This window comes from Theropithecus gelada, chromosome 11 (genome assembly GCF_003255815.1).
Source record: "Theropithecus gelada isolate Dixy chromosome 11, Tgel_1.0, whole genome shotgun sequence".
NCBI lineage: Eukaryota > Metazoa > Chordata > Mammalia > Primates > Cercopithecidae > Theropithecus > Theropithecus gelada.
The window spans coordinates 112,441,162-112,458,256 of NC_037679.1; the positions used below are offsets into that span (position 1 = coordinate 112,441,162).

The 17,095-nt window shown below is 35.3% G+C and overlaps 1 protein-coding gene across 3 annotated transcripts in view; it reads left to right on the plus strand.

Moving 5' to 3' along the window:
• PIK3C2G (phosphatidylinositol-4-phosphate 3-kinase catalytic subunit type 2 gamma) overlaps positions 1 to 17,095 on the plus strand; it is a 394,884-nt gene that overhangs the window by 132,179 nt on the left and 245,610 nt on the right. For all 3 annotated transcript variants that reach the window (XM_025401956.1, XM_025401957.1, XM_025401958.1), the window contains one exon: positions 14,570 to 14,663. In XM_025401956.1, the coding sequence (XP_025257741.1) occupies positions 14,570 to 14,663 (94 nt within the window). The remainder of the gene's footprint in view (positions 1 to 14,569; positions 14,664 to 17,095) is intronic.

The following is a 17,095-nucleotide window of genomic DNA, read 5'->3' on the forward strand; positions in this document are numbered from 1 at the left end:
AATGAATATGGGGCACAGATATCTCTTTGATATATTAATTTTACTTCATTTGGATATATATTCAGAAATGAGATTACTGGGTCATATTTTAATAGTGAAGTTAGATTCCATACTTCAAGTTCCTGAAAAGGAATAGGAGAGATATAAATGGTGCCTCTTGGAATAGAATTGACAATAAAGGCAAAAAGATAGCTAAAGTTGGAAGTGATCAGAAAAAGACGTTTGATGTTTGGGGTTTGTATCCCTTTTTAAATAAAAGAGCTTCCAGCATGCTTACAAGGTGAAAGGAAGGATATTTGAAGGGAAGATCAGAAAAGAGATGGATAGGTGAAGTAGCAAAAGGGGATGACACTAACAGCCAACAGCCTGGAACAAAAGTGCAAGCAAGAATTTTATCCAAGGACAAGAGTGTAACTTCTTCCTATCAAGTGAGAGGGAAGGACAAATATGAATACAATTATAGATAAGTGTGGATATAGAAGAGAAAAATGTGGAAATGTCAGTATTCCCTATCAAGGAAGAGTGAAGGTGAGAATGAGGAAGGTGGAGTTATATAAACACAAAGATACATATTTTGTCTTTGTATGCTTTTGGAGGTTCTTGAGTTATTTCCAGATTTCACAGTTGATAACATAAGCTTTGAATTCAGACCTATCTGGTTCTGCCAGTTATTCCTTGAATGACCTTGGAAAAGTTTATTTAACTTTAAAACAAAGAGTAATATTATGTACCTCCTAGGGTTCTTGTCTGGAACAAATAAGGTAAGGTACATATGAGAGCATTCAATCAATGCTACCAAACATTCTTATCATCATCAATCCTTCATTATAATTACATTTTAAAGAGAAGTTCGAGCTTTCAGATTCTTTCTTTGCCAAATGTTAAATATAAATAAGTTCATGAGAAATACTTAATTTCTATTAAACATAAATAACTTAAATACACTTGTCGAAACTTACATGATAAAAAGTTAGCATCTTAATAATATTTTATAATTGAAGGGCATAATTTACAAAACACTTTACAATATATGACTTGAAATACAGAAAAACCTCCTTACTATTAGTCCCAACATCTATTTCCCCCATTTTACTGATCTCCATTTTACAGATGAAGACATTGAAACCCATTTGTTTATTCATGTATTCAATACATGTGTATTGATGGCCTACTCACCTTAGGCACTTTGCTAGGTCCTGAAACTAGCAAATAGAAACATGATCTTTATTCATGGTCTTGCAATTTTCTGGAGGTAGATAATAGGCCATTACCAAATTATGAGTGTAAAACAACAGTTGTTATCACAACTTTGAATAAAGGCTACATAATCCTATGATAACATACAACAAAAGAACCAAACCTTCTTCAAAGGGGAAAAGTCTTCCCTAAGGAAGTTATATTCGAGCTCAAATCTAAAGGATAAGTGGGAATGAACTGACAAAAGGGAAAGAGTAAGAGAATGATTTTCTGCGAAGAAGAACTTAAATATAACTAAGTCTTGAGACAGGAACTGCACTTAGGAAACTGGAAGAGAGACAGCATAGCTGAAGTCCAGGGGAGGAGTGTATGATTTAAGATGAACTGACATTTGAAGGTCAAACTAGAAGACCGTGTTGAGGACTTCTAAAGCAGGACCAAGTTAGACAAATTGGCCTTTATACTAGTAGCAACAGTAAGGCATAAATGATTCTAAGTAACAGAATATTTTGAACAGATTTACATCTCTTAAAGATCACTCTGGTTTCAGAGTGAAGCATAGATTTGGTGAGGAAAGCAAAAATAAATGAGCTTCCAAGAACTCTTTACCCACGACTACGTCCTGAATGGTATTGCCTAGGTTTTCTTCTAGGGATTTTATGGTTTTAGGTCTTATGGTTAAGTCTTTAATCTATGTTGAGTTAATTTTTGTATAAAGTGTAAAGAAGGGATCCAGTTTTAGCTTTCTGGATATGGCTAGCCAGTTTTCCCAACACCATTTATTAAATAATAGGGAATCCTTTCCCGTTGTTGTTTGTGTCAGCTTTGTCAAAGATCAGATGGTTGTAGATGTGTGGTGTTATTTCTGAGGCCTCTGTTCTGTTCCATTGGCTTTTATATCTGTTTTGGTACCAGTACCATGCTGTTTTTGTTATGGTAGGCTTGTAGTATAGTTTGAAGTCAGGTAGCATGATGCCTCCAACTTTGTTTTTTGCTTAGGATTGTCTTTAACAAATGCCAAAATAGACAAATGGGATCTAATTAAACTAAAGAGCTTCTGCACAGCAAAAGAAACTATCATCAGAGTGAACAGGCAACCTACAGAATGGGAGAAAAATTTTGCAATTATCCATGTGACAAAGGGCTAATATCCAGAAATTACAAAGAACTTTAACAAATTTAAAGAAAAAAGCAAACAGCCCCATCAAAATGTAGGTGAAGGATATGAACAGAGACTTCCCAAAAGAAGACATTTATGCAGCCAACAAACATATGAAAAAAAGCTCATCATCACTTGTCACTAGAGACATGCAAATCAAAAGCACAATGAGATACCATCTCATGCCAGTTAGAATGGCAATCATTAAAAAGTCAGGAAACAACACATGCTGGAGAGGATGTGGAAAATAGGAATGCATTTATACTGTTGGTGGGAGTGTAAATTAGTTCAACCTTTATGGAAGACAATGTGGCAATTCCTTAAGGATCTAGAACTAGAAATACCATTTGACCCAGAAATCATTTACTGGGTAATACTCAAAGGCTTATACATCATTCTACTATAAAGACATATGCACATGTATGTTTATTGCAGCACTGTTCACAATAGCAAAGACTTGGAACCAACCCAAATGCCCATCAATGATAGACTAGATAAAGAAAATGAGGCACATATACACCATGGAATACTATGCAGCCATAAAAAAGGATGAGTTTATGTCCTTTGCAGGGACATGGATGAAGCTGGAAATAATCATTCTCAGCAAACTAACATGAGAATAGAAAACCAAACCTCATGTGTTCTCACTCTAAGTGGGGGTTGAATAATGAGAACACATGGACGCAGGGAGGGGAACATCACACAACAAGGCCTGTTGGGGAGTGTGGGGGTAGGGGAGGGATAGCATTAGGAGAAATACCTAATGTAGATGACGGGTTAATGGATGCAGCAAACCACCATGGCATGCGTATACCTATGTAACAAACTTGCCTGTTCTGCACGTGTACCCCAGAACTTAAAGTATAATTTAAAAAAATTAAAAATGAATAAATAAAAATAAGCTTCCTGTTAGGAAGCAATGGAAGTAGTTCAGGTGTCAGAGAATGGCAGTCATCCTAGGAGGGTGGCAGCAATGATGTTATTAAATGAACAGAATGAGAAAATGGAAGTGAAAACGGCAGAATTGAATGGGAAGGGGCTGTGAAAAAGAGATGTTTCAAGGATGTATTAGTCTGTTCTCACATTGCTATAAAGAAATGCCTGAGACTGAGTAATTTATAAAGAAAAGGGTTTTAGTTGTCTCATGGTTTTGTAGGCTATACAGGAACCATGACTGGGGAGGCCTCAGGAAACTTACAGCCATGGCAGAAGACAAAGGGGAAGCAGGCACACCTTCACATGCCTGGGCAGGAGGAAAAGAGATGAGGAGAGGTGCCACACACTTTAAACAACCAGATCTCATTAGAACTCTATCACTAGAACAGCACCAAAGGAGGAAATCTGCCCCCATGAGTGAATCATCTCTCACAAGGCCCCACCTCCAACACTGGGGATTACAGTTCAACATGAGGTTTGGGTGGGGACACAAATCCAAACCATATCAAGGCTCAGTTCTATGTTTCTGTCTTATGTAAGTAGGTCATAATAGAAAGATTCACCAACATGGGGTACACTAGCTGACAAGCAAATTTTAGAAGAGTCTTATTGTTCAGGCCGGGCACAGTGGCTCATGCCTGTAATCCCAAAACTTTGGGATGCTGAGGTGAGGTTGGCAGATCATCTGAGGTCAGGAGTTTGAGACTAGCCTGGCCAACATGGTGAAACCCTGCCTCTACTAAAAATACAAAAATTAGCCAGGCATGGTGGCACAGGCCTGTAGCCCCAGCTACTCAGGAGGCTGAGGCAGGAGAATCACTTGGACCCAGGAGGTGGAGGTTGCAGTGAGCCAAGATCGCGCCACTGCACTCCAGCTGGGCTGACAGAGTGAGAGTCCATCTCAAAAATAAATAAATAAATAAATAATTTTAAAAAAGATTATTCATATTAGGATTCGTTGGCTTTGAGGTGTTTTGAAATGATTGCATTTTCAGATTTGGTTGTTCAAAAAATCTAAGCTAGAGACTCCAGTTTGTTTTCTAATCATCCAAAGAAAGATGTGAATTAAATGAAGGATACAGATGAATTTGCTTAGAGAGACGGAACATAAGGTAATAAAAGAACAGCCTTGATGTTTAAACCCAAAATTTCTATCCTTTTCAGTGCATCATGTTACTTTTACATATAATGTTTAGTGCATCCAAACATAGTATCTACATGGTGCTTTCAATACATTACTGGCTTTATGACAGTGATTTTTTAAGACTAGCTACATGTAAAATCAGCGTGTAATTATATAACAGGAGTGAAATCAAGAACTACTCTTTAATCGTAAATAGTAATTTTAATTCACTAATACAATGACCATCTAGTTAATTCCCAATTTCTATACTCAAGTCCATATACTATCCACCAGGAAATATATCTGTATTGTTCCATGTCTCCTTGGGTCTGAGATTCATTATTATTCCCTTTAGATCATGACTCGGCCAATGCCCTAGTCCAATTACACAGATCACACTACTTACTATTAAATATCATTATTGATCCATTTAGAATGCAATAAAATAAATAATATACCCAAGATAATCTTGCGATTTTTATATAAGTACATATAAAAATATCCAGTCAAAAAAATGAAAGGTCCATGCTGGGGGTGCTGTAGAAAGCCTACTGGCCTAGTGTTTTGGATATTTGGATGACATTTCAGTGCCACAAACAAATGGTTTTGGGAAAACTCCTTATACTCTGAGTTTGAGTTTTTTCATCTGTATAAGGAGATTAAACTAGGTCTCAAGTTTCTTTGGGTTCTAATATTCTGTAACCATATAAAAATCCTTGAAAGAGCATGAATTATTCAGTAGATAGACATTTACAATCATCTTTAAAAATCCTATTCACCACTTTGCCTAGAAAAAAAAATCCTTCTGTCACATCTGATCATTTTTAGTACTAGAAAAATAGCAGAGATATTCATATTGACATTTTTCTTCCAAGCTGATGCTGAGTGTGTCATCAGACTCAAAATCTGTTGGAGAAACAGTTCTGCACTTCTGATGATTTTCTAATTCTAACCTGACATTGGGGCTTTTAGCTGTGAATAGCCTCATGGCATATTCTGCATGAATTCTTGCTGTGTATTCTGAAGTCTGACATTTCCATTACACTTAAATTTGATCTCAGATTTCTTTGCTTTTCAGTTTACTCAAAGTTGCTTTTTTTAAAGGTCGACATTTGTTACATCGCATTTGGCTTTCACCCATCACTTCAAAAGTTCTTTGAGTATGATATTTTCCCTATATCCTTTTCAAACTAGAAAAAGAGGAACAAGTGAAAAAAACAATAAGGGGAGAAAATTTTAAAAATGAATATAACTTTTTTTATGTCAAATAGAAGAACTTGAAAAATATATTATTCTGTTGAAATTTTATTTCATGACTCCACTGGCCCTATAGACATTTACCTAAATCCTCTGGATATTCCTACAGTGCTCTGAGATGAGAGGAATTGTAAATGTTTGAGAAAAGAGAAGAGTAATGACGATTCCCAAGTCTGAATGCTGGTCAGATGACTTCACAGATCATTTGAGTCCAGAGAAAACACAGGTTGAGAAACAGACCACAAGGGCTAATTCCTTAACTTATGGCCACATAATGATGACCCATGCAAACTGTGCTGTGTACATCAGAGGTTCTAAAAGTGAGGTCTGAAATCCCCAAAATGCTTACAGGGGTGTTACAAGTCTAAAATTATTTCCATAATAATTCTAAGATGCCATTTTCCTTTGTCACACTCATTTGCTCATGAGTGTAGAGAGGAGTTTTCCAGGGGCCACGTGATTTAAAATAAGGCAACAGATTTAACATGGAAGCAGAAAGATAATTCAGCTCTCTTCCGTTAAGGCACACGTTAAAGAGACTTGCAAAAATGTAAAACAATATTGCTAATCTCACCAAATATTCTTTGTTTTGGAAATATTCTTTTCAGAAATATATTATTTATGTTAACATAAAATGGGTTTATTAATGTGATTGTAAATGAATTAATATTTCTTAAATGTCCTGAATTTATTTCTAATATAATTATTGATAGATATCATTCGCATAAGCCAAAACTCTTTGAAGTCTTCAATAATTTTTAACAATGTAAAAATGTCCTGACACCCAGCATTAGAAAACCACTGTTGTACAACAAATCCTAACCACTGGTCACTTATTATTTCCACCTTGAGCTGGAGAGTTACCTAAACTCTTAGTGCTCTTCCTTCCCTGCACATGTAAGCATTACCATTTCATCTTAATCCTTTGCTTGGCCCTCCATTTTGTGTTTACCCTACATTGTTGGCAAGATATAGAGTTGCTATTTCATTGAAGTTCCTTTGAAAGTAATCATGACGTTGCTTTAATTGTACCTTTTCCACCTTCAGAACTTTTAGCCACGTGTCTTTGATTCTTTTTATTAACCCTTACAATCTTAGTCTTCATGGAGTATTTTTTTCTTTGTCTCTCAATGTCTTCGTTGGACAATGGCCCATGTTCAAGTGTTGGTAATTTCTTAATGGTTATTGTACAGAGTTATATTTATCTTAACGATGAGATCTTGCCCTTTAACAGATTCTAGAAACTCAATTGTTAGCTCAACTTGGAGGCCAGCTAAATCCTGAACAGAAAGAAAGAGTGATTTGTTTCCTCCCTATTAAGGCACATTTGGGAAAGTAAATTAAGTAACATAAAGTGTTTAGGTAAACACAGAGAATAATGAATAACCTTAAAGAATTGATTATCGTACACGAACTCTTGTTAAGCCTAATTTTAAGAAATATTTTTCCTAATAAATGAAAATTTCTTTTGCTTTACATGATCTCCTTCCCAAGAAACAATGAAATTTTACTGACCTTTATCTTTTTTATATCTCAAACCAGATCTCCATTTATTACATTGTAATAATCTATTTTATGATTCATTATAAGGAAGTTTCTGATAAACATAATTAAGGTCCTAGTTGACATCAGCCCGATGAATCTTCTGGCAGTATTTTGTTTCTCTCCCACACTCAAAGTGTAATATCCACTTCGATAGTAATTAGTAGTTCCAAGGTTAACAGAATTGCTAAACAGTGTCTCCTGGTGTGACATGCAGGAATTATATGTGTATTTTTCAAGCAAATCAAATAAAGCAGGATAACCTGGCTTGTGGGAAATTCAAAATAGGTTGCAGTTCTTCTATCACATATGACATTTCAGTCTGTAAATATCACACCAAAGTCAGAAAAATAATGGGTAGCCCTCACCTCATTGAGGATCAAGTTACTAAGCATGAAATGCCAACAACTATATCCCAAAAGAGTGTTTAAATAATTTCGGATAATATCACAGACAAGAAATGCCAGGACTTGTGGAACATATTTGTCCATCGATCTATACCTGAGTTCAGGGGCCCTGAAAAGGTATCAAATTAAGCATAAATTCTCCAGAGGTATCTTAGGTTAGAAGAAAATTTTAAGTCAACTAAAAAGTAGAATGCTTGTTCTTTCACACAACAATGTATACTCTAAAAAGGGCATATGATTTGAAGCTTTTTTCTAGTGTTAGTCATGAGTTTGTAATTATTCATATATATTCATTAACTAGTTGGACAAGCTTTACTTTTAAAAAGTATTATTCACTTTCTTAGTAATTAATAAAACTTTCTTATAGAAAATTTGAAAAACTTTTTAAAACTTAGCTTAAAAAGGAAAATTAAAATAATCTATGACACTTCCATTCAGATATTTGGTATTAATATTTTGGTCCTTCCCATCCTTTTGTTAATCATATTGAGAAACATGTACATATTTTTAAAATGGTATTATACTACAAAAACTGGCTGTTAGTATTTTTATTTCATTAAACATTTTTTTACTATTTTTAAGGAATGTATATATTCCATCACATAGTTAGATCATATTTAACTATTAATTTTTAGACATTTAAATTATTCCCAATTTTGTTTGCATACACGTATCTTCACACACATCACTCATCATATTCTTAAAATAAATTCCCAAAAGGTAAATAGATAGATCAAAAAAATAAGCACACTTAAAAGTTTTTTTGTTTTTGTTTTGATTCATGTTGACCTATATTGCTAACAAGTATGAAAAAGCCCATGTTCCAGGAATGTCAGCAGTACTACTGGCATCATTTTTAACGTGGCCAACACTTCCTAAAATAGTCAGATGCAAGCTATGTTCGGATATGCTTTAATGTCAAGTTAGGCCTTAGTCACATCTCAGAATGTCATGTGGTTAGTTTTATAGCTATTTCTCTTTCAGTTTCTTCTTGAACTTCAAGCAGTAGTAATGAATAAACAGAGACATCTTTTTCCATTAAAGTGCAAAAAATTTTTCCCAGCAGTTGCATTTATTGATACAAATACACAATTTTCCTTTTTGACTATACTACATAGGTACTGTATTACTAATTTTTTGTTCTCCTTTTTTTGAAAAAAACAAATGCAGGCATACCTTACTTTATTGTGCTCTACTTTACTGTAATTCACAGATAGTGTGTTTTTACAACTGAAGATTTGTGGCTTCCTTGAGTCAAGAAAATTTATCGGTGAGGTTTTTCCAGCAGCATGTACTTACTTTGTGTAACTATGTCCCTTTTTGGAAATTCTCACAATATGTCAAGTATTATTGTCATTATTATATCTGTTACGGTGATCTGTGATCAGCGATTGTTGATGTTACTATCACAATTGTTTTGAGGCACCACAAGATGCACCCACTGTACGGAGTGAACTCAATCCATTAATGCTGTGTGTGGTCTGAGTCTTCCACCTACTAGCTGCTCCCTGTCTCGCTCCCTCTCCTTGGGCCTCCCTATTCCCTGAGACCCTACAATATTGAAACTAGGCCAGTTAATAACCCTACAATGGCCTCTAAGTATTCAAATGAAAGGAAGGGTTATATGTCTTCCACTTGAAATCAAAAGCTTAAAACGATTAAGCACAGTGTGAAAGGCATGTTGAAAGCTGAGATAGGCCAAAAGCTAGGCTTCTTGTGCAGAACAGTTAATCAAATTGTGAATGCAAAGGAAAAGTTCTTGAAGGAAATTAGAAGTACTATTCCAGTGAAGACAGAACTGATATGAAAGTGAAAGAGTCTTATTGCTGTGAGGGACAAAGTTGGAGTGATTTGGATAAAAGATCAAATCTCACAACATTCTCTGAAGCCAAAGCCTAATCCAGAGTAAGGCCCTAACTCTCTTCAATTTCATGAAGGTTGAGAGAGATGAGGAAACTGCAGAAGAAAAGTTTGAAGCTAGCAGAGTTTGTTCATGAGGTTTAAGGAAAAAAGTCAGGCGGGCGCAGTGGCTCATGCCTATAATCCCAGCACTTTAAGGCCGAGGCAGGTGGATCATGAGGTCAGGAGTTCAAGACCAGATGGCCAAGATGGTGAAACCCCATGTCTACTAAGAAAACAAAACTTAGCCAGGCATGGTGGTGGGTGCCTAAAATCCCAGCTACTCAGGAGGCTGAGGCAGGAGAATCACTTGAACCTGGGAGGCAGAGGTTGCAGTGAGCTGAGATTGCGGCACTGCACTCTAGCCTGGGCAACAGAGCAAGACTCCATCTCAAAAAGAATAAAGAAAGCCAGCAAGAAAAAAAAAAGCCATATTTGTAACGTAAAGGTGAACCAGAAAGTGCTGATGTAGAAGCTGCAGCAAGTTATCCATAAGATCCAGCTAAGGTCATTGAAGAATGTGTCTACACTAAACAACAGATTTTCAGTGTAGATGAAACAGTCTTCTACTTGAAAAAGATGCTATCTAGGACTTTCATAGCTAGGGAAGATAAGTCAATGCTGGGCTTCAAGGCTTCAAAAGATAAGCTGACTCTCTTGTTAGGGCTATGCAGCTGGCGATTTTAAATTGAAGCCAATGCTCATTTACTATTTCAAAAATCCTGGGGCACTTCAGAATTCTGCAAAAACGACTCTGCCTGTACTGCATAAATAGAACAACAAAGCCTGGATGACAGCACATCTGTTTACAGCATGGTTTTCTGAATAAGTTAAGCCCACTGTTGAAACTTACTGCTCAGAAAAAAAGATTTCTTTCAAAATATTACTACTCATTGACAATGCACCCAGTTACTCAAGAGCTCTGATGGTGATGTATAAGGAGGTTAATGTTGTTTTCATGCCTGCTAACACAACGTCCACTCTGTAGCCCATGGATCAAGGAGTCATTTTGACTTTCAAGTCTTATTATTTAAGAAGTGTTTCATAAGGCTACAACTGCCGTAGACAATGATTCCTTGGATGGATCTGGGTAAATTGGAAACCTTCTGGAAAGGATTCACCATTCTAGATATAATTAAGAACATTGGTGATTCATGGGAAGAGGTCAAAATATCAACATTAACAGGAGTTTCAAGAAGTAGATCCTAATCCTTATAGATGACAGTAAGGGGTTCAGGTCTTCAGTGGAGGAAGTAACTGTAGATGTGGTAGAACTTATAAGTGAACTAGAATTAGAAATCGAACCGGAAGACGTGACAGAATTGCTGCAATCTCATGACAAATTTGAAGAGATGAGGAGTTGCTTCTTATGGATGAGCAAAAAAAAAGTGGTTTCTTGAGATTTACTCCTGTGAAGATGCTGTGAACATTGTTGACATGATAACAACGGATTTAGAATACTATGGAAACATAGTTAATAAAGCAGTGGCAGGGCTTGAAATAATTGACTTCAATTTTGAAAGAAGTTCTACTGTTGATAAAATGCTATCAAACAGCATCACATAGTACAGAAAAATCTTTTATGAAAGAGAGTCAATCGATGCAAGCTTCAGTGTTGTCTTTATTTTAAGAAATTGCCACAACCACCCCAACCTTCAGCAACCACCATCCTGATCAGTCGCGGACATCAACATGGAGGGAGCACCCTCCACCAGCAAAAAGATTAGAACTTGCTTAGTTGATTGTTAGCATTTCTTAGCCACAAAGTCTTTTTAATAAACGTTTTTAATTTAATGATTTGTTTAGACATAATGCTATTACACATTTAGTAGACTACAGTATGGTATAAACAGAACTTTTACATATACTGAAAAAAACAAAAAAAAATATGCAACTGGCTTTATTGTGATATTTATTTTATTGTAGTGGTTTGGAACCAAACCTGCAATATCTCTGAGGTATACCTGTACATCCCTCTCTTTCATTGCCTTCAGATTTGTTTTTCTCCTATGCTTTTGACTGAGAGAAAAAAAGATCTGAAATTTATATGAGTGGTATTTATAAAATTAAATCTATTGCAACCAATGGAAACTATCTCAAAACACAGAAGGAAATAAAACTGACTTTATGGTAGGATTTTTGTAATTATTATCATCATGATCAATGCATTTTTATTCATTGCAACTATATGTGGAGTAAGTTGCTAAATCCTAGCAATAAAAAAGAAAATATTGAACAATCCTCATCTTCAGTTGAATTAGTCAGCAGTTGAGGAATGAGGACACATATGTAAAAGGATAAATTCTAATACACACTGTGATATCTTAAGTGGGGGTCAACCAGTCAATATCCTTGGCATTCAGAGAAGTAACTACTACGGACTAACAGAGGCACCTTCAAGGGAATTTGATCTACATTTTGAAGGAGGACTAGAACTTAAAGAACTAAGGGAGGGTTTTCCAGCAGATGCTACAGTGTGCACAAAAGTGAAAAGGCACATGCATTTTCAGAGTAGAAGTAATATATCAACGAGCCAGACTGGTTCAGTGAATAATATGGTAGAAGAAAAATCTAGAGTGTTTTGCTAACCTTGAATATTTACATTGCAGGGTGTGCTAAAGGGAGGTTTATTGGACATAGAAAATCATTTAATGTTTTATGAGAAATGAACTTACTTTAGGAGATTTGATAAGGTGTTGTTATTAAAAATGTTAGTATAGAATGAGGTAATTATGGCCTAGACTAGATAGCAGCAGAAGAAATTAAAAGCAAGCATTAAAGCCTAGAGTCATTAGGATAGAAAAGTCAACAGAACTCGGCAACTGATTAGATGTAAAGATAAGAGAATACTAAGAATTCCACAAACTTTTATTCAACTGTGCTTGGGCTAGGGAATCATAAATAAATGAGCCTGTCCTCAATGATGTATATAATATACAATTTTATAGAGAAGGGAGTTATCAACTCCACAGGGTGTTAAAATATTGCTGGAACAGCTTCACAGGTAAATTGATGCTTGAGCTTGGAGTTCATGGATGAATAGAATTCCATCAGATGGGAAAGGTGAAAAAAGTAACAAACAGGGGCAAAATATTACCTTTAACAATTTAAGTGTATGTAATTGGAGAAAGGTGATAACACAGGCTACAGTGAGGAAGTGTGGTAGTAAAGATGTTTTAGGTGTAATGATAATGAGTTCAGGTTCAACAGTCTTCTAAGAAATATGTAGAGTGCCTACAAATCTGAAGGCATTGGGGACACATCTCTGAACAAAACAGATAAAAAGTCACTGCTTTTCTGGAGTTTGCATTCTAGTGGAAATAAATCTATAGTTAAAGGTATAATGTTCACCAAAGAGCTTTTTTTTGTTGCAATGTTCCTTTTTTATTTCTTCTTTGTCATTTCTATCAATAAGGTAAAATAGTCACACAGGGAAGCATGGGCGACTGCTAGCTAACTTAACAAGTCGTCACTTAGGTAACAAAACTTACCTAGTAAACTGTTCCCTCCAAGACTGCAAACTGTCCTTACACTGACCTTGATGTCTACAAGCTTCAGACAAATGGTCCAGTAATTGAGAGCAATCAATTAGAGTCAATCACATTTAGTTAGGAGAATCTAAAGTCTTAATGGACTAAAACAAGCTGACCTGCTTGTAGCTTTGCATTTTAATTGTACTCCTTCTGTCCTCCACCTGTGCATGACCTTATGCTGAGATCTTCTGACCTTTGCAATACTTCACCAAATGTGTCTGGACCGCAGTTCTCACTAGGTCTCGTTGCTAGAATGCTCAAAGGCAGAAAAATACTGGAAATGTACTTGCAGGTCAGAAATAAGAGTTTTGACTGACTAACCTTATAGGTAAAATTCTTGTTGCAATGAAAATGCTCAGTTTAATGAAGAAAAAATACGTAACTTGCTTAGCATTCCATTTGAAGTTGCCATCCAAGACAGTTGAGTTGTGTGATACCATTGTTTACTTGACTGGATGGCGGCATAGTTCCCAATTTACCCTTCAGTAATCTGATATGCTGAGAAAATACTGGCCATTTAAGACTTTACAGTTTTCTAACCTCCTACTGGAAGCCAGTCTTCAGAGGCCTCACCTGACTAGAGCATTCAGTTAGTTGTCTACAAAAGCAATTTCGAGTTTGTTTTGTTTATTTATTTATTTGTAAATAAATTACTATAAGCGGTTCCTTCACATTTTACATTATGCTAATTTTTTTCTGAAAAATTGTTTCTTTAAAATTAATTCTTCTTATGTAAGCCCTAGTAATACCTAATCATGTCAAAATAATATGGAGCCAAAATTATTTCCAAGCCGGAACTTTGAGATAATTGAATCTGTTTCTTCTGATGGAGCAAGATGACAATTTGAGGAATCCATTTGAGGATAAATTGTCTTTGGAACAGGATTTCAAATACTAAATAACTTCACAAATTTATTTCAATAAAAAATGTTTATTAAGTACCTAATAGCTGCTAAATCTTACAACAGGCAAATGCCATCCAAAAATGAATAAGGCACAGTTACCCTCAAGAACTTCACAGTCTAGTAAGATTTAGCCATATTAAATTATTTTTGTTTATTTATTGTAAAGAACTTTAGATTTCTGGGTTTTGTTAAGATCAGGCTAAGACTGGTTAAAAATATTAGATCCCATTTTTAATCATATAACCAGATCTCCAGTTGGTAATAACTTATTTATCAAATGCTTGGCTAAATAAGCAAAGATTTTCATACTACTTTAGAAAAGATTTTAGATTATCCATGATCTACATTTTATAGATAAGAAAGCTGACAGGAATCAGACTTAAAACCACATTTCCAAAATCTAGTGAAAGGATTTCCTACTGCAGTCCACATGAGAGTATGGAATATGGAAAAATAATAATTATTTGGTGCTAATATTACCTTAATTGATTATGGGATAATTATTTTACCTTATACACTGGGGGTAGAATTCATTCTCTGTTCTCCCTGACATGTCTTATGCATTATTCCTTACCATTAACAGCTTAATGGATATATTTACTGTGTATTAGTTTTACAGATCAAGAAATTCGTAAAGTGGCAGTTCAACAATTAGACACCCTCTTGAATGATGAACTACTGGAATATCTCCCACAGCTAGTTCAGGTAAGAACAGCAGAGTTGCTAAAGAAACCCAGAGTTTTAACTAATTATTCTCTAAAAGGTTCCCAATGAATCAACAATAGACTATTTAGAAGTGATATTGCAATTTGGCCACCCAAGGGACTAAATGATGTCAACATGGGTAAGGAAGACATTCTTTATCTGAAACTGTTACAATTACAAAAAAGGTACGTTAATTCCAAAAAGGAAAATTTTTTTTTAATGATTTCACTTATTAATTAGAACATGAAAAAATAGACATGCTTGTGATAAAAATGTACAAATATGTATACATAAAATGATAAAAATTACCAAATAAATGTTATATAGAAAATAATCATTTGCTAGGAAACTTCTCATAATTTATGAGTTTCTTGCACTTCTTTAGAGGCTTATAATATTGATGATAAATTTTATCATAGTAATTTCTAATAGCCAAATTTTGTCACCAAATAGTACATTTTAGTAACATCAAATATCATAATGTTGGAGTAATTTTAGAAAATAATATAATGTTATCTAGTAATGTAAGCAAAGACTGATTTCGTCTGAATATGATGAAATATAAACAATTAAATTACACATTCCACACATGACCATGTAAGTAACAGAATATCTAATCTATAGAAGGTAAGTTGTTTTCGTTTTTTCCAGGATGACTGTATGTTGAGAGCTAAATAGATCTAAACTTGTGACTTTTTATGCTTTGTTTTGTTTTTAATCCAGCTTTTTTTTTTTTTTTTATCTGAAAGATCAAGTTGTTACAGCTAGTTTGAATGTCAGTTGCCTCAGGTTTTGAAAAGTGACTGGAAACAGGTAGAATGAGCCTATATTAATAAACTTTAGTAGAGTATGACTTTGCACAGACATTATGAATTTCTCTGAACATCTCCTTAAGAGAGAGAGCTGGTTTAGAAATAGCTGTACCATAGAGTACAATCCAATCTTTCTTGAAAATAAGGGTTAATCTAACTTACAAGTTCACCGTTCATCTCATGACTCAAGGATATGGCAACATGCTGTTTCTAGCCCAATTCAGGAGAGCATGTTTTCACAAAAGTTTGTAGACATTAAACTCATTTGAAAGTCTCTATCTGAGTAAGTACACTTGGCATCAGGAATGTCATTGAGGCCCATATTTCCGCAAATCCAAGTTTATAAGAAGGGGTGCACACAATCTAACACAGCAAATACACAGAAGGCAAAATTAAAGTTTCAACTATGTTATGATTAAAAGGGAAGGATATAAAATGTCCTGAGATGGAAAGAAATCGATAGTGTGACTAGAAATTTTTTTTAAAAAAGGAAGAATTTCAAAACGTTCATTGTCCTTAGACTTCTATACTCTACCTTGAATTTCAAACTTTCCAACACATAAAAAATCCTAACCTGTTGATTGTTTTCTGGAATCATGCTATTTTGTTATGTATTATCATGTTGGAATTATGCAGTCTATATTAAAGCTGTAAGAAAGGACTCTAAGGCTATAACAAAACAGAACATACAGTTCGTAGCTAACAGTCAAATAAGACCCAGACCCAGGGATTACTGCAAACTACTTCAGATAATATGGTGTTCACCAGAAAAATTGTCTACATTCTAGATGATCAGGCAGGATTTAGGGGGAAATTGTATCGGTGGACAGAGTAAAGCAGGAAGCTTGGAAGTGAGGGATAACAAACAGTTATTGGGTTCAGGAAGAAATAATGGGGCAGACATCTAAAAAGGCAAGCAAGTAGGTAATTCTGAAACATACCTCCTGCTCATATGCTCATATAATATGCTCACTATTATAGGGCATAAATAAAACCTATGACCTAGCCAGCCCAGCATTAGCATGTAAGTGAGAGAGGGCCATGGCTACAGTTTAAGACAGCACACACTATTGTCCTTCTACATTCAGACAGCATCAGGAGTTTATGCAGATTTGCTGAACTCATCTTCAGCACCCTCACACCTTAGGAATTTATAAACTTTCGCATTCTTGAGGATAGCTAGCATATTGAGGTGTTTCTTCAAGTGTATGTATGACTGGATATTGTACTCATTTTTTCCTGCTGTCTGTACTGTGGTATAAAGCCTGGCTTAGACTCTTAAGCTTTGTGTGTGTGTGTGTGTGTGTGTGTGTGTGTGTGTGTGTGTGTGTAAGAGAGAGAGACTTAAATGGTTTGTCAAACAACTAAAGATAGAAGCTTTGTCTCTCAAGCAGGAATGGGCATTTTTATGAGAACCTGGTTTTCATTTTCATATATTCAGATTCCTGGGATGATGATAGCAGCTCAGCTACAGATTGCTGTCAGTGAAGTCCCTGCAGAGGACAGGTGAAGCCCTAAATTAGGTCCCTAAGGATAGCGGGGGCTGCCATTGTTACCTGTGTTTTCTACCTGGTTGGGTATCCTAAAAAACTTAAGAGTTGTTCACAGTGGAGATGAAAG